Raw genomic sequence first — 18,205 nt, 5'->3', positions numbered from 1 at the left:
ATATTACTTTACAGAATACTAGTGTGGTTTTATGGCTATATGTGGCTGAATGATATCAGACTGAGACATTTCTGCAATATTTCAAATGTTAACTGCCAGCGAGTAACAGAATCTTCTTGATTCTTGTTTGATGCAGATTTATATTATCTTTATGATGTACTTGCTGTTTGTCACCAAGAAGGATCTGTCACATGATATGCATCCAACAACAGCAAACTGCTACATTCCAGGGAGAAAAGAAAACACTCTCTCTAAACACATTAATGATAAACCAAAAGGTATTTTATTCATCCTTTCATCTCGTCCGACAGACTGAGGTTGATGTGAACAGAACAGACACACAGACAGGCAGGGTACCATACAAGCTCATCCAAAACCATGTTTAGATCTTTTTAACCAAATCTGAACATTTGTTTTGTTTTCAATCGGTCTGTCATGATGTTGAACATGCCAACTCTTCACATATCTGGATGTTTCAGCTGTGGAACAGTGTAAAATGGTTCAAATAACATTAAACTGTGTAATGTCATCCACCAGCCGTACCCTGCATGTTTGGTCCTGTGTGTATCTACAGCAACAGAGTGTGTCAGTTCATTTTGCTGCTGTATTCATAGTCCGACAGCAGAGGACGTAACTGTGTCACTTCACACGTGGAAGATTTGCTCATTCAAAAAAATTCACCTCTTTTAACTCCGACTTTGTTTGTTGTGTCCAACATGCATGTAAATGATTGCATTGATCTGGCATTCACACTTAGTTTTAGATGCATAAAGTGTGTGAGAATAAAAAATAAGATTTAAATAAGAAGTTACACTTCTCAAGACATGTTTTTATGATAAACGCAAACCAAACAAACCAAACAGATCAAGGACAGAATCCTGAAGACAAGAACAGGAACAGTTGGTTATAATAAAACTGTCAGAATCTCAATATTACACTTTGAAGGAACAGAGAAAATATAGACTTCTGAAAATATAAAACAAATTCTGAGTGGGATTCTTTCGCTCTACAGCCGTGGCCATCACCTGCTGATAGAGGAAGATGTAAACCTTCATGTTTAAAGTCCAACTGAAATCACATTGATTCATATTCCGAACAGGGGCTGAAGGGGCGGGTCTTGGTTTGATTGACAGCCAGGAGAAATACATTTAAAGTAAGTAAACATGCTTATAGACTATGGACAGAGAGTGTATTGTTGACTATGACAGAACAGTGACATTGCTGCCTTAACTTATCGTGGTTGAAGCAATTTGATTGGCTTTTATCTATTTGCCAACAACTAGGAGTATTCTTAACAAATAATGCAGAAAATGTGAAAAAAAAAAAATAGCACCACCATGAAACCAAAAACATATAGAATATGACGTATAAAATTTGTTTTCTGACTTTTTCTCGATGGATACCACAGGACATGTGATTTACGTAGAACATATGTGTTGGGAAGCAGCAATTTCAGTTGGACTTTAACTAGAATGAAAAACACAATAACTGAAATGAACAAGGTTTTCATACAGTAGCAGTGATATTGAAACAGCATTCCTATTTGAAAGGATTTTAACCAGATCTGACTGGGACTTATCCCATCAGCCCAAAACTCCCTTCGCTTTCTTGCATTCTATTTGATCTCGTTTCTCTGTCGCTTATGGCTTTGTGGTGAGTTTAAAACATAAACTGATGAGTGGATGCAGGGTCAGCGGGTTGCAGACACGGACAAGCTTCTTGTGACGAGTGATTTCTCTCCAAGCAAAACATGCAAATCTCAAAACTTACAGACTCTATAAACCCAATGTTTTTTCCACTAAATATTTGTTCAGTCTGATATCCTGGCTCTCAACGGTGCATCAGCTCGCACACTTCATTTATTCATTCATTCTAGTCTCTTTCTACACTGAAGGGATGTTAAACTGGACGGTTTGATGGCCTTTTACAATCTGAAACGTGTGTAACATTTGACATTTTAAACCTGCTGACCGCTTATTTGTGTGTGTGTGTGTGTGTGTGTGTGTGTGTGTGTGTGCGTGCGTGTGTGTGTAGGTGTGTCTGTGTACGTGTGTGTAGGTGTGTCTGTGTACGTGTGTGTATGTCTGTAAGGATGGCAGATGTGTCTGGAAGACTGATTTAGCGTCTGAGGGGACAAACATATGACCACGTGAAGCACACACTAACATAAATAACCTGAGAGCTATGGAGACCCTGGGAGCGAAGAGCAGCGGCACACACACTCACACGTGCACACACAAAAACAAACATATTTTGATTTCTATATAAAAAAAGGGATGCAAAAGATTTGTGTAAATAAATTAAAGAGAATATCCAACAAGTAGCTTGATGTTGTAAGAGAATAAAAGAGTAGATGACGTCTGTTTTTAGCCCTAGGGCCTCATTCATTAAATAACATGCCAGGCACTGATTTTGTGCTTTATAACCAAAGCCAAACTAGTCAATTATGTAAAATTGATCCTGATGCTAAGATCAGCAGGCTACGAACGAAATTTACTTATTTCATTTGTGGTATCAAAACGATAATCTTAGCCAAACTATGAATGCTATCATCTTTTATGTGACTAAATAAAACAATATGTTTAACGAATGAGGCCCCTGGAAACTAGAGTGTACCATCAGATTACCTCTAGTTTTTAGCGCTTTCTGATCCCTGATCATGCAGTGAGACTATCCTATCGTCTTTACTGTACGTCACAGGATAAACACCACATGACCCATCTGTCTTCATGAGGAAATCTTAAATCCTAAATAAGCCCTGTAGTGTAAGAACATTTCAAGCTGATTTCAAGGCTTGTGGTCTCTGGTAAGGTCAAGATTTCAAGCCTCTGGATGCATTTACTATTTGTGTCTAAGAAATTGTAAAAAAATCTTCTTGTTTTTGTATTCCTGATTGTTTGAAGTTTATAGTCCTGGTCGGCCATCTACTCTTCTCTTGTCTTAAAATCATCTTTTCCAACATCCTCAAAATCTCTTCCAGACGGATCGGACAAAGTGGAGAAAACAGTTAATAAAATAAATAAATACATTTGTACGTCTGTAAAACATTTTGGCATAATTTCATTCTCTTTCGATTTCCGAGGAGTAATAAGACAAAGTGTAGAATGTCTCGGCTTACAGACAGACAGATAGATACAGTAGATAGGACAGACGGACGAGAAATACATACAGATACAGCTCATCTCATAGAAAAGAACAAACATGGAACGGAATGAGCTACGTTTTATCGCACTACCAGCAAATCATTAACAGCCTTTGAGTTCATTCGTTATGCGTGTCCAGTCTTTCTCTATCGCGTTAACGCTGCACGGATCTCTCTCTGCAGTTCTCAGAGACAGCCACCGGGGGGAGGGGGGCCGTCAGTGGAGCGTCAGTGACTCTGTGTGTACTCACAGAGACACAGAAGAAGAGAAAGAGAGAGAGAGAGCGAGAAAGATCCCCTGCTCCAAATCCGTCCTATGAGTGAGCCTGTCCTTCTGTCCTGCTGTGTGTCACGTTCCATCCAAACACAACCACTTTGCTGACAGTGTTGGAGGCTGGAGAGTAGGAGGGGGGCGTTCACTACCAGTCTACGGCCCCGCCTCCCATCCGGAGTTCATACGTTTCAATCCCGACCGATTCTTCACCGGACTCACTTTTTCTTTCCGGACTTTTCCGAGCGTTTTGCGTCCGACTTTCCGGACCTCTCCGACCTTTCTCCTCTCTCCCTCTCTTTCTCCTTTTCTTTCTCACTCTCTTTGTCTGCCGGCTCGATGCGGTCGGCCTCCGAGGGATCTGCGCCGCGCTCCGACCTGTTGTCGGCCTTGCTGCCTTCGCGGCGCGTGCCCTCGTCGGTGGATGAGGTAGTTGGTTGGGGCTGACCCCCTTTGGCAATCTCCTCGTGCTCCGTGATGCTGGTGGTGATGCTGTTCACCCACGCTTTGAGGTCGTCCTGTGAGGGGAGAGGGCTCATATTAAACGGTTATGTAATGTTTGTATCAATCGATAAAATAAAGCCACTGTTACTATTACAATTTCTACTTTAAGATCATATTGTCTCACCTCATCTTTTGCATGAAACAAAAACTCGCTGCCGTCCTTGGTTCTGCAACAAAAGGACAGGAATTAAACTTACAAACAGTGTAGGGACTTCCACACTGAACCTGGCTAAGGAAGTATTTGCAATTAAAGGCACAGTGCGTTATATCTGAGTATATGTACCGTAGCAGCTTTTTGTGGTGAAAAATCTAGATTGCAATGCTCTGTTTCTACCTCTCCTGTTCAGATTACAGAAGCATACCTATGAATATTGCCTCTTTGGACATTAGCGGACACAACGCCTGCTTTCCTAAACATCTTGTTAGGGAATGCCGGCAGTGCATTTAATTGGGAAGCCATTGAAAGAGACACCGCAGGATGCATCTCGATGAGGTAATGTATTAATATGTGACTATGTAAGGTCAATAATGATCATATGCCGATGGCGTAGCTAAGTAAACTTTGATTTGGTAACGTTCAGGAAACAAAAGATGTCTGCCTGCCGTTAATCATTTAGTTGGCAGGGATTCGGACCTCAATAAAGGCATTAATAATAACTGTAAAAAAATAGAATTTCTTAATGGTCTTGTTTGCTGTAACAGGTAATTTATAATCATCAGAGGAAAATGAAAAATATGACAGAAACCACAACAATAAACAAGTATTAATACTCCTCCTCACTTGAGCGTGAAGACGTTCTTCTTCTTCTTGTAGCCGTTGGTGACGTCGCAGTGGCAGCTGGAGAGGTTGAGCAGCGGCTCGTTGTTGTAGGGCGTGCTGGTGTTCTTGGCATCCTTATAGAAACCCATCTCCCCTTTGCTGAGCACGCAGTAGAGGTTGACCCATGACCTGCTGTGGTGTGGGAAGGCGGGAGGAGTGAGGGGAGGGAGAGTGGAGGAGGAGGGCAGGGCGTGGAGGGGAACATTGATGGTGGTTGGAGGTTTGAGGGGGGGCCGGAGGGGTGGGGGTAGATGGGAGGAGTCAAGAAGAGCTGCAGGGTTGCTGCTCTCGCTAAGCTAACACCTCACTCACCTGACCAGAGTAGACAGGTAGGTGGGATGAACCGGCGCCAAGAAGGGAGGAGGAAACACACTGCTGAACAAACACAGACGGACAGATGCACGGACACACAGACGGACAGACGCCATACGGACGGTGGGGGATGGAGAGGTGGGGGAGGGAGGCTATGTTCAGTTTGTGTGTCTGTGTGTGTGGGGGTTTTACATATGACTTACCTTGGAGGAGACCAGAGGAGCAGCCAGGAGCAAAGAGGAACAAGAGAGGAGAAACAGAAGAAGAGTTTGGTTAAATGGCATTTTGGCAACAACACAACTTAAACTTATAGTCATGCTTTTATTTTCCCCCTTTGGGAGCCATAGGTGTGAGCGTGTTTACATGCACAACACATTCCAATTAACAGCTTATACCAAATTATTCAGAGCAACCTGTGCAGCTTAATATCCCAATTTCAAAAAACCTTAGAGAACTACACTGGATCAACGGTGCATGTGATAAGGTGTATACCTTACTAATATTAGCACAGAGTATCTATTATGGGTACATTTTAAAGTAGATAAAGTATCAACCATTATTTACCCCCATATATTCCACTTTAAAGAGAGTTGTTTATCTTTGTAAGTTATATTTTGGGGCATTTTTGCCTGTTATTGGATAGAGACAGAATAAGAGACAGACAGGAAACATGGGGAAAGCGAGGGGGTGTGACACAACAATTTACAGGAGCTACGGTGGCCCTCAAGGACAAGAAGCAAGTTATTAAAGATGGCATCATCCACCACTGCCTAAAGTCTTTCCACAATATCATGTGATAAGGTGAAGATGTATTTACATCTGCTGACATCCACTATATATAAAAAGGCATAAGGCCATTAAGTTTGTCCATTCCAATTCCCTTTAATTACACACTGTACCTTTGAAGAAACCCTTTTTTAGGAAATAAAAAGAGGTATATCTGTATGCAGTCAGTTCAACAGGGTAATATAAAGAGACAACACCATTCACATGCACCGCATCCTATGTAAAGCAACACTTTGTTATCCTGAATAATACCAGAATATTAATGTGCATATAAACATACTCAGTGCCTGGTGGTGTAGCTGTGTAACAGACACGTTGAATCTCAATCCTTCCTCAGACAAACTGCATCCTCTCTTTCTCAGCTTTAACTGGAGGCAGAGGTCTGAGATCTTCTCCTCCAATCAAAGCTGATCATAGAGGCCAAACGAGGAGCTGTTTGGAGATTCACACTTTTCCGTATTGAAGCCATTCAGGACTATGCGTTACCTTGCCATGTACATAACAGGGCATGTACATAGGAGACATTCGTCCAGTGTCTTGAGTGGGAACGTGAGTGGGCACGGCTCATCCACAGCTGGGAGGGGATGAGCTGTGAGCTGAGCCCAGCCACTAGAGGGCAGTGCAGAGAGAGAGACTGTGCCATTGGTGTCTCTCTGGAGGAAGCAGGCCAGTCGTCTGTGGAAGCTGTGTGTGCGACGTGCGTGTGTATGTATTTGTGTGTGCGCACACAGGCTAAGCGACTGGACACAAGGCAGTGCGGGCCTTCAGCAGCTCCATCAACCTTATTCTGTGGGCTCTTGTTGGCTCAGGAGGCATCGTAAGCATCATGCGTGATGTTTTTTACATGCGGTAGGATTTCTGCCGATTGCTGAAAGGTTTATTTTTGTAATTGTTGTCTTCACATTCAGATCCTAATGATCAGAATAGACATACATATAATATACAGCAGCTTCAGCCTGATATGAGCATACCTCATATGTATTAGATAAGTGCTAAAGTGTGGAGGAAACTACATAACTTCTAGCCAACAAACTGGCAGTAACTCTCATCCTACAGCGATAAAAAAATAAATAATCATATCTCATATGTGCTTTATTATTGTTTCAATTTATTTATATACATTTTTTTGGGCCATTTCACCACAGTCAAAAGCCTCCAGTTCCACCTATGCAGTTGCACCCATTTTTATTTTGATTTCAATTATTTTATGTTTGGGGCATTTTGGTTGGTTTCACCGTGAAAATATCGAATATTAATGCATTTATTATTAATAAGATGCACAATGTAAAATAATCAAAATGGATTGTTAGGAGTATTGTTTAATATAAAAATTATCCTCCTTAAACAGCTTCTACTATGTTTTGGACGCAAATAACGCTTCTTTTTGTTTTTGTTTTAGAGGTTGACAGTACTGAGGTCAAGCAACAAGCAACACAACAGATAATGATGGATTACTTCTTCACTGTTAAACTTTTCCTATGTAAACTGATCCTTATAATGTGACTTGTCTATACAGGATAGTTTGCAATGTGACTAACAAAATAGGTTAACTTGAAAATCTAATTTAATCCATTGAATCTAAACATGTGTAACCCTTAATGTGTGCACGCTTCAAAATACATGGAGTAAATCTTAATCTTAGCAAAGTATTGTCTTTATCATGTGGACCCACACGCTGGAGCAACCAATGAGAGGCATCGTGTATTATCTGTGACAGTCATGCATCTGTTTTGACGTGTCAGCGCAGTGTGTGAGCGTGTAGTGAGCTTAGCATGCTAAAGGCATGCCCCTGTTGTCGTTGTTTAATCAATGAATGGATGGAGCAGCGATGTCATGAGAAACAGGCAGTGGACATACGTACGACGTATTATAGTGTTTTAAAAAAAAACTATTTAGAAGTTAGTTTTACCCGACTTCAGGCCTTGAAGAATAGGGTTTCCAACCATTGACAGTAAAGACGAGAAAGTTGAGATTTAGTCACAATAGGTGGAATTTAAAAGTCATGTTTTTGTATAATTTTTGTAAAAAATAACTTACTTGAAATATTCAAATTGCAATTTTGAGGTGAATATAACCTTCCTTGAGTGCAGTATTCATCTCTAAGCATTAGTTCCAAGAACATTTCTAAATAATGAATAGTTAATCCTAAAGTCTGATTCTCATGACACCAGTGTCTATCCCCTCGTCCAGATGTTACGCCCATCATTATGACCCTGAACACCCACCTATTGGTGCTCTTCTTCAGGGCCTCGATGTCCAGCTTGCGGAAGAGGAAGCCCTCCTGGTGTGCAGTGTGTGATGGGGGCTGGGGCACTGACGGGGTGCTCTGGGCCGGAGCTGATCTGGACCGCCGCGTCGTGGACGTGTCTACTGCGTCTTTGGGTCGCGGTCGGCGCCGTGGTTTGGGTCTGTCCCGAGCTCGGGGCCGGTCGGAACGGGAAGACTTGTCCTTTTCCTGGACCCCGTTAGACAGGCGGGGCACCTCACCACGCGCCTGAGGGAGCAGAGGGTGATAAGGTCAGTAAGGATTTGAGACATGGTCCTAAAGATATCATCTTTGATGGTTACTTCATATAGTTCGTTTTTCAGACTCACTGACTGAAGTGCTTTACCAAAAAAATGAAAGAAAAATAACTGGCATATAGTGGACAACATGAACAAACACTGTATTTGCAAAAACTTTATTTGGATGAAATGCAAAACACACAAATCTCCAGACCTGTGCTGCTTCTCTTTCTTGAAGCTGCTCTACAATTTCTGCCATGGTGGTTCTCTTCTCTCTGTCAGAAAAAAATAAAATGAGAATACAAATTAGGATTCCTCTCCTGCAATACTATCCAACTATATTGACCTAGTTTATGAGCAGAAATATACGTACACCCTATACAATAGCACATAATGGACAAACTTAACTGCCTTACGTGTTTGTATAACCTGTATGTATACATTATTATATAAAAAATATTTTTGATTGAGCTATAACATAGTACTATAGAATAAATAACTAAATAAATAACCAGGCCCTACTGTTCGCCAAAGTCTCACCCTCCTGCGGAGCGTCTGTCTGAGTGCCCGGTGTCATGTTCACTGGACTCCTGCCTGTCCAGCCGGTGCCGGTCCCTCTCTCTCCTGCGGCCCTCGTGGCTGGCGTGGCCCTCCTGCTCGCTGGAGGTTTGTCTGGACAGTGTGCGTTTCTCCTTCCTCTCGGCGTGTTCCCTCCACACCTCGGGGGGCAGCTCGTCCCTGCGTGCCTGGATGAGCTGCTCGCTGGAGAGCTGCCTCTCTATCCTGTGGTGGGTCTGGGGCTCCGCGTGGTCAGTCCTGGAGGCCCGGGACCCTCTAGTGGGCTCGCTGTGTAAACGCTCGCGGCCCGGCTCCGTGAGAACCACCTCTGCCATCACCGCCACCTCTGCTCTCTCCGTGCCAATCTCTCCCATCATCAACTCCCTCTCCCTCCCTCTCTCCTTCTCCCGGGCTTTCTCCAGGCGGCTCGCCACAAGCAGGGGCGTCACCGCATCATCCAGGTGTTTGATTTTGGGTTGCCGTAGATACTGGGACAGTTTGGCCTCCGCTGCCCGTGGCGCCTGGGCCACCTGTACAGGCTGGAGGTGACTCATGGCCTTAGCCGTTTGGTCCACCATTGAGCTGGCGCTTTCTCTGGCCAGGTTGGCTGAGACAAGCATGGCTGCCGTGGCAACTGAGGCGATGGAGGATGGTGATGGTTGGCCCAGTCCGGCAGCTACACCCACCACGCCACCACCGCCACCTCCACTGCCTTGCCGTGCCTCCAGCGTCTGCCGATAGCTGGAGCCGTTCATCACAGGGGGGTAGTTAGCGACCGGCTGGCCCATAACAGGGATGTAGTTAGCGAATGTTGAGTCAATCGCAGGGGTGTAGCTATCGATGGCAGGGGTGTAGCTATCGATGGCAGGGGTGTAGCTATCGATGGCAGGGGTGTAGCTATCGATCACAGGGGTGTAGCTAGCTATCGCAGGGGAGTAGCTCGTGATGGCAGGGATGTAGTTAGCGACCGCCGCGGAGCCCATACCAGAGGGGAAGTGAGCGGCCGCGGAGCCCATCACAGGCGTGTAGTTAACGACCATGGAGCCCAGCCGGCGAGCCACAGACAAGGGGGGAGGGGTGGGTGTGGCAGGCGACGGCGAGTGAGGAGAGCTGGTTTCATTCTGTTCATAGATGGTCTGTCTGGTAACCGGGGAGACCGGAAGGCGCGGCAGAGTGGTGGGGTTCGGCGAGGCGTCTCTGGGATCCAGGAAGACTTTACGACCCAGCAGAGGGGTAGGGGGGAGCTGGCCTTGCTCTGCTCTCAACTTTTCTACCTGCAGAAAGTAAACAGAGCAGCTTAAAATCCAAACAGACTAAATAGTTGCTCAGAGCTCTGAAAAGAAAAAACATTTATAAAAATTCAAGGTAAATCTTTTAAAACATTTTTTAAAGCAGGAGCATTTTGGATAAACTGAAGCTCAAGGAAACATTTTCTGCAGATTTTAGCCTTTTATTGTGTCTTATCCCTTATAATTATTATCTCTGGCTGTATCTACACAATGGAGATGACGACATTACCGTGGTAATCCGTCGCAGTGAGCTGAATCGCTCTTCCCAGGTGGCTGCGGCTTTGCGGAAAGCTTCATGTCGACGAATCAGCTGCTCCACCTCGTCCACGCTGGCGCCCAGCTCCTTACTGCTGATGAACGGCTCCTGGGCTGTTAGCCACGCCTCCGCCACCACGGCCTCCTGGGCAAACTGGTGTACCTCCAACACTGAGGGGAGGGGAGGACAAACAAAAATAATAGTCAAAAATAAATTACTGGTTCAGAACACAATTATGATCGAAACACACCCAAACAAATATTGTACCGGTGGATTTCTGCTGTACAACTGCACTCATAAATCATATCAATCAAGAAACTTAACAGAAGACACCAATTATAGTAAATATTTCCAAGAATTGTCTTTAGACACCTTTAACATTTAAAATAATATAATATAATACAATAAACATTATTTAGTTTATGTGTGTATGTGTGTGTCCTCACATTGCTGTAGGAAGTCCCAGTGCTTGTCCCACTTATCAGACATGTCGTATTGCTTAGTGATCACCTTGTCCAGCTTCTCCTTGATCTGAGAATAAAAAATAAGCAACATCTTACTCACAGCATCACAGGAATCAGAGACAAAATTAGTTATAAAGTAATAAAAAAAAAGTTCTAAAAACACTTTTATATATGAAATTATATAAATAAATAATAAATGAAAATGATCCTGTCCCCTGATCTCACCTCTTCAGCAGCTGGGTTCCGGGCTGCCAGCAGGGTCTTTCCCATCTCGATACACTCCAGTGTGCTGCGGCTGCGAGCCTCCACCTCACTCTTCAGACTCTGGTGATAATTCATCAGCACTTCCACCGAGGAAACGTCCCTGCAGGAACCTCAGACAATTACTGTAGCTCATCATAATGCAATCAACAACACCTGATTAGGTTTAATACTACAGACCAGCATGCTATGGCACACTTAACCATGCATTGTAGGCATTTTGGTGTTTAAGCCTCCTATTCTGTTCTAAAGTTTAATTTAGATAGTTTGAAAATAATTATTTACAAGATTATTTCTTTAAATTTAAATCAACACAACAGGGATGAGTAACTGGGTAATGTGGTCTGGGCTGTAGTATAGATACCTAGGCTTCTCTCCGGCCCCTATCTGACAGACGATGGACTCCATCCACATGATCTGATCTCGGACCAGACTGAAGAACCTCAACTTGTCCGTCTCCGTGGTGATCTGCACCCGACACTCCTCACAGGAGGTCAGCAGCTCCTTCCAGCACTGCATGACCTCGTGCTCCCGGGAGGCGATGGCTTCGGCCTTCTCTCCTGCGTACACTGTCCTAAGCTGAGCCGCGCTTTCTTGAAGCTGACGCACCTGGCAGAGGGCGAGAGCAGACTTTAGGAAAAGCCAAAGCTGTGCAAGAAAGAAACCTACGTTAAAAAAGAGTTTCTTTCTTCAAATGACGCACAAAACACAGATGTGTTTAGTCAGGGCCAAATGGTACAGGGTCTGTCACTGCATTTGATGCAAAGCAGCTGTGATTATGCATTGTTCTTCAGTAAAATATACCACTGTTACTGTTCCCCAGGTGCATGGCAGAAAAATAAATGCAGAGTAGGTGCAGAGTAGTTTTTTCAACGTTTCAGACTCACAAATTACAAAATAGTTTAACTGTATTGGTCTCAACTTTTTTATATATTTGCTTAATTGTAGAAAAAGATTCAACAAAATTAGGTGCAACAAAACAAAAACAGGAAACTTCTGCATACTGTCTTGTTTTTCAGCTTTTAATTTATTCCAATAAAGGCAGACCTAATGTAACATGCTGTCTGTTTGTGTGCATTTTGCTTTACTTGCGTGACCAGCAGCTGTATGTCTGTTTCGAAACTATGCAGGAGTCTCTGCAGGGTTGTGGTGTTGGCAGAGCTGCCCTGCCGCGCCCGAACCTCCGGCAGCCGGCGATGTTTGTCCTCAATCTGGGCCATAACCTGAAGGAAAAAAAACATTAAGCATAACAGAAGGGTTTCTATTAAACATCTATATATTTAATGTTTGTGTGGCTTGTGAGAATTGTGTTGAAGAAAGGGTAGTTTTACAGACTTTAAAGTTACTTTAAAGTTAGCCAATGCCAATGGTCAAGTGTACTCTCCTTTGTGGGTTAAGGAATGCCCATACATATTTATAAAATGTTTTGAAAACCATAAAATTAACTTGAAGCTACAATGTTTTCCCTCTACAACAACAGTTCATATCATTATTGGAAAAACATTGACCAAAAATCCTTAATATTAATATTCTGCTTAAATGAAAAATTAAAAGTTTCCTAACATTGAAGGACACTGCTGCATAGTCAACTTTCTCTTCACAGATTCATAAAGTGACATCATTGTATCCTTTAAAATATCCATACACAATATAAAACACCATCTCTATGTCTAGTTCCTAGCTGAGCTCCTTCCTCACCTCTCTGCAGTCAGAGAAGAACTTGTGCAGCTGATGTGATGCGGCGAGCATCTGCGCCCGCGTCTCCATGAGCTCCAGCAGGTCGGCCCAGGCCTCGTTCACCCCGTCCTTCCACTCTGCGATGGTGGCGGCCTCCGCGTGGCCGTAGTCGATCAGCTCGTCCACCATCTGGTTGACGGCCGTCACTCGCTCCTGCCCCACGCTGCCCGTCTCTGACGCAAACTCTGTGAACTTCTCCTGCAGGACCTGGAGGTGGGCAGGGGTGGAGGGGAAGAGAGGACAAAATATTTAGACATTTCTTGTTTTATATTGTTAGTAAATGAAGATCTATTAATTCCAAATGTTTAAGCCCGTTCAGAACCCAATTATGATCCAACACAAGAATAGTAAACATTTCTAAAAATTCTCTTTTGGACACTTTGCTAACAATAAATAATAAAATAATTATTTTTAATAATTATTCCTAATCATGTTCATTGGAATGGTACTGATTCTTTAGCCTCTGAAAATTGATATATCACTTGTTTAACGTTGTTCAAACAAAATACATCATGTTGTTTTTTGTGACTTAAAAAAGGTGTTTCTTGCATCTATTATTCCCCCAGGCTCCATGGGTTGACACACTTACAGCCACATGTTCGTAGTCTTGACCGAGCTCCGGCGAGCTGGCCACCACCTCCTTCTGAGCGATCCACTGCTCCAGCTCATCCACCTCCCTGTTGAGCTGGTAGAGCCAGTACTGCTGCTCCAGCCGGCTCTTCCTCTCCTCCACCAGGTCCTTCAGAGACACGTACAGACGGTCCATCTGAGACTGACGCTTACTGATCTGATCGCTGGGGACAAGAGACGAGATAGAGAGTCAGGGAAAGTATAAAACACTCCAGGGATGGGACGGGTCCCATATTTGTATCTGGTCCTATACGGCTGCAATGCACTCATCTGAGCTAGGACTGACGCTGCCTATCCACATACCGAGCCAAATTACATAGTCGTTTTTGTTTTACTGTAACCTGACCCAAAGCCGGATAAGTGGATTGAGATGGGATGAAAAACAACTAATGCTGGGCTTACACTAGAGGACTTTTAAAAGACTTTGAAAAGACTGACGACTGAAACCCTCTTACATCTGAAGACAATCAACTCACACCTGAAGACAAATAGTCATTAGTTTTCAGTCACAGAGTGAGATTTTGAAAAGACAGGAGTCTCATATTGCAAGACTACAACTAGATTCCTTTTGAGATTAATATTATTTCGCGATACGAAACGCGATAGTGATTATTTAATTAAAAAAAGGTTAATTCAATATTCTGAGCGGGGGACTTCCTTTAGTTATTTGACCATCTTTATTTGTTGATCTCGTCCCCCAATAACTTTAACTCCTAACCCTGTATTTGACGGTAAAGTGTTAAGGTTGCGCGGCTGTCAGCCTGGTTCTCCACCGAGGCTTCAAGGAAAAAGTGTCCGAAATAAGTGCCTGCACAGGCGGACACAGGTCGCGACTCGCGACTAATGCCACTCCTCCTGCGTCGTGCTTTGGTGCATGCAAGAGTGTGACAGTGTTTACGTCATTTTGCTTGAGCCAACCCCTCAAGACTAACGATAATATCAAACATGTTTGATAATGTCAGAACGTCAAGACGGGAAGAAGACTGGCTGAAATCGGGCCGGAAGACCACCATACACCAAACGACTGAGATTACGTGCGCGCGCCACAACTCCAGCACGACTTCTGTGATTTCAGTCCGACATTGGAAGATTGTCTGCGACTGTCAAATCGCGTGAAAAGTCGTGTAGTGTAAGCCCAGCATTAGAGGAACAAGAAATTTAGTTTTTTTCTAAAAGAATCTGCCAATATTTCTTGAGTGACATTTCTATATCACTAACTGTGATGCTTTTTTTTTTTTACTAATTTAGTGAGATTGTGTGTGTGTGTGTGTGTGTGTGTGTGTGTGTGTGTGTGTGTGTGTGTGTGTGTTTGTGTGCTCACCAGTCGGGATGTCCCATCTCCAGCAGCTGTCTACACGTCTGTGACAGCAGGCCGATGGTCTCAGCGTAATCCTCGATGGTTTGTTCCAGGACCAAGTGTTTCTTCAGCAGCTGCAGCGTGCTCGGCTCATCCTGATGGGAGGAGGAAAACCACACACACCCAAAGAACAGTTTACACACACAGCACAAATACTCAGTTCTACCTCTAAGTATTGTATAAGTCTGTGTAAAGAGGATAATCATGCTCAGATTAGGCTCCAAATGAGATGAATGTTTACCCATTAACGCCTTCAATCACATTTGATGATTTTATACATTTTAAAGCACTTAATGAACTCGCTTAGCTTAGGGAGACTTCATTGAAACTTTTTAAGTTATTAGTCACAAGGAGTCCCCATTTTTTAATGTTTTCATTTAAAACATATCAAGTATTCTAACTTAATGTGAGTAACCAATTAATATTGTACGAAACAGAAATTTCAGTATCCCAAAAACTAAATGTTTGGTACCATTGGATTAATATTATATTTAGCACTTCAAATTAATGTTAAACTTAGCAGCAACTTTCATACAATCGTGCACACCCACACACCCACACACCCACACACACACACACACACACACACACACACACACACACACCTTCCCCTTCTCCTCGTTCATCATGTGCAGCTCCTGCTCGCTCAGCCAGGCCTCCACCTCGGCCGTGTCAAAGTAGTACTGCTGGGCCTGGTACATGGCGTCCAGGATCAGCTGCCTGCGCTCCGTCTCGGCCCACAGCAGAGCCCACAGCTGGGACATCTGGTCGTGTCCCGCCCGCACGCAGTCGGCCTCCGGGCTGCGTATGGAGGCGATGATCCCCGCTCGCTCCAGGACGTCCTCAATACGACTCCTGTGGCCCTGCAGCTCCTTCTGAAGAGTCTGCAGGAGGAGGTGACAGTCAAGATTACACACACTTTTTATTTTTTTATCTAAAGCATTTTTAATTTTATTTTTTTATTCAACAAAACAAAGAATACAATATAAATAGTTTACAAACTGGAATGAATTAGTGGGAGAAACGACCATTATAGCAACATGTTGAGTTAAGTTAAAGTCACTGGCTTTTCTGACTTTCTTACCTGGTTTTTCTTCATGAGCTGCTGGACGGCCTGCAGACTGGAGCCGTGCTCCTGAGACATGGCCATCGGGAGGCGCTCCTGGATCCACAACTACAACCACAAAAGTATCAACCAGTGAATTATTTGTACATCTGTGAGTTTGTTTGTGTGTGATGGTATCTACACTGCATGTGACTTTATTTTACTGTTTCTCTAAGTTTTTGCATCTTAAATCTAATAGATTAAACCAAAACCTGTCAAGTACAACAAGTCATTTCTTTTAACTGAATCTTTTTTTAGTTAATATTTTAGATTTTTTAAAAATTTGTAAATGTACAGAGATATTAATCTAATTATTAATGTAATGTAGTGAAGTTGCCTAGATATATATTTGTGTGTGAGTTTGGAGAACAGCTGCTAAACTCACGATCTCATCCTCCAGGTCTCGTCCCACTTGGTGAACTTCCTTGGACGCCAGCAGGATGCGTCGTCTCTCCTTCAGCGGTTCGATCAGTCGAACCATCCGCGCCTCCACGGCCGCCTGACGCCCAGAAACAGACTCCTTCACCTGGGTCTGCTGCGGGATGGTGGCCACCTGCGCCTGGAGCTGCCCCACCTCCTGATACCACTCCTCCATCTGGCCCTCCATGGTCTGACGGGGAAAGTTAACAAAACAGACCAAAAAAGAGGATGCGTTGATTAAGAGAGGAAAGGAGGGAGTTAATAGGAAGAGAAAAAAACATTTGGTGGAAGGAGATAAGAAACATGTTGTCATGAGAGGCAGAATCAAGACAGGATGACTGGCATGTGATGATGTGAATTTATTTTTTTAAATATATATTTAGTTTTAACTAAGTGTAAAGGTGCGAACACACTAGGCATTTTACACGCGTACAGACGCGTATGAAACCCGCCCCTTTTCCATAGGGAACCATTGGTTTACGCGCGTACATGGCGCGTAAATGCGTCACTCGCGCTAAAGCAACATTTTCACTCGCGCTAAAGCAACATTGTTACGCGCGTAGCTTTACGTGCGTAAATATTACGCGCGTATAGCTACGCGAGGAGTTCAAAAAATTGAACTTTTGTTGCTCCTACGCGAGACGATTAGCCGCGTTGGCCAATCAGCGTTGAGCTTGACCCTACGTCACATACATTGGCAGGGTCGGAGAACAGTGTACTGTACACAGAGGCTGATGCGAGACACCGAGGAGGAAATGTATTGCGGCGGCCGGTGCTGTATGAAGCCGCTCGGGGTTAGAATACGTGGGGAAAGTAAACCAGGAGAATGGACTTCCTGGTTAATTCAGTGAATATGTGTAGCTGTGCTTTAGCCGATAAACAAAGTTAGCGCCGTATAGCATTAGTTAACTCACCCTGTTGTGTGCGGGCGGCTAGCGCCTCATATTATGAACCCAAACATGACGACTGTCCGCGGGACTTTCACGACAAGTACACGAAGCACCGGTGTTGATCTACGCCAGCCACGGTCCTCTGTCACGGTCCCCTGTCACAGCCAGGTAGGGTAATTTTGGCTACTTGCCTTTATGTTGTGCCGCCGTGCACCGATGCTGCTGTAACTGTGTTTGTTATGTAGCTGCCGTGAATATGCAATGCTGTTTTAATGCTAGGCTATTTGTGCTGTTCAGTTTGTCTTTTGGCACAGTTGTTGGCCGTATTGTTGTTGTTTTTGTGTGGACATGCACGCTGTTGTGTCGGGTCGGTTCTGATCGCAGCCATGGTTGATAAGGGAAATACAATATCGGGAGGGAGACTCGTCACATTACGCGCGTATAACCTTTTTTGACACAAAATGATCAAGCAACATTTTAGCCGCGTTACGCACGTAAATCTTACGCGTGTAAAATGCCTAGTGTGTTCGCACCTTAACTGATCATTTTAATCTCTGTATGGATTACTGATTTAATGTATTTAAACTGAAATCTATCATTTAATAAAGGTGAAAATAAAAGCAAAGGTGAGAGTGAAAATGACCCAGAACAGCAAAATAATAATTGACAGACATGAAGCATAGTGAAGATTACTGTACCCCTTGCCAGGATGGATGCTGGGTAGTGGAGTTTGTTTGGAGTGAGGATGATGTGGTAAAGCAGAGCTAATGACGCCTGTTAAAGGAAGCTGTGAGGAGAGTGAGACATGTCTGGTGAATGAATGAAGTAATGAATGGATTAACCCAGGCCACAGCCGCCTGCTGTTTGCCGTTTACACAATCAGACTCCTCCAAACCAT

General features: G+C 43.8%; 1 protein-coding gene across 1 annotated transcript in view; it reads right to left on the bottom strand.

Annotated features, from left to right (window-relative positions):
* Positions 1-3,631: 3,631 nt before the first annotated feature.
* Positions 3,632-18,205, bottom strand: part of sptbn4b (spectrin, beta, non-erythrocytic 4b) — a gene marked incomplete at both ends in the record, with an annotated part of 73,102 nt that continues 58,528 nt past the window's right edge. The window contains 18 exons of the mRNA XM_080025138.1: positions 3,632-3,931; positions 4,042-4,084; positions 4,699-4,869; positions 8,061-8,329; positions 8,555-8,615; positions 8,881-9,656; positions 9,918-10,172; positions 10,417-10,613; positions 10,890-10,974; positions 11,133-11,271; positions 11,533-11,777; positions 12,257-12,391; positions 12,867-13,112; positions 13,495-13,699; positions 14,857-14,987; positions 15,498-15,776; positions 15,977-16,066; positions 16,383-16,607. Of these exons, the coding sequence (XP_079881264.1) occupies positions 3,632-3,931; positions 4,042-4,084; positions 4,699-4,869; positions 8,061-8,329; positions 8,555-8,615; positions 8,881-9,656; positions 9,918-10,172; positions 10,417-10,613; positions 10,890-10,974; positions 11,133-11,271; positions 11,533-11,777; positions 12,257-12,391; positions 12,867-13,112; positions 13,495-13,699; positions 14,857-14,987; positions 15,498-15,776; positions 15,977-16,066; positions 16,383-16,607 (3,852 nt within the window). The remainder of the gene's footprint in view (positions 3,932-4,041; positions 4,085-4,698; positions 4,870-8,060; positions 8,330-8,554; positions 8,616-8,880; positions 9,657-9,917; positions 10,173-10,416; positions 10,614-10,889; positions 10,975-11,132; positions 11,272-11,532; positions 11,778-12,256; positions 12,392-12,866; positions 13,113-13,494; positions 13,700-14,856; positions 14,988-15,497; positions 15,777-15,976; positions 16,067-16,382; positions 16,608-18,205) is intronic.

The sequence above is a fragment of the Ammodytes marinus genome (genome assembly GCF_949987685.1).
Source record: "Ammodytes marinus genome assembly, chromosome: 3".
NCBI lineage: Eukaryota > Metazoa > Chordata > Actinopteri > Uranoscopiformes > Ammodytidae > Ammodytes > Ammodytes marinus.
The sequence above is the reverse complement of the archived record's forward strand: the minus strand, read 5'-3'. Positions and strand labels throughout refer to the sequence as shown.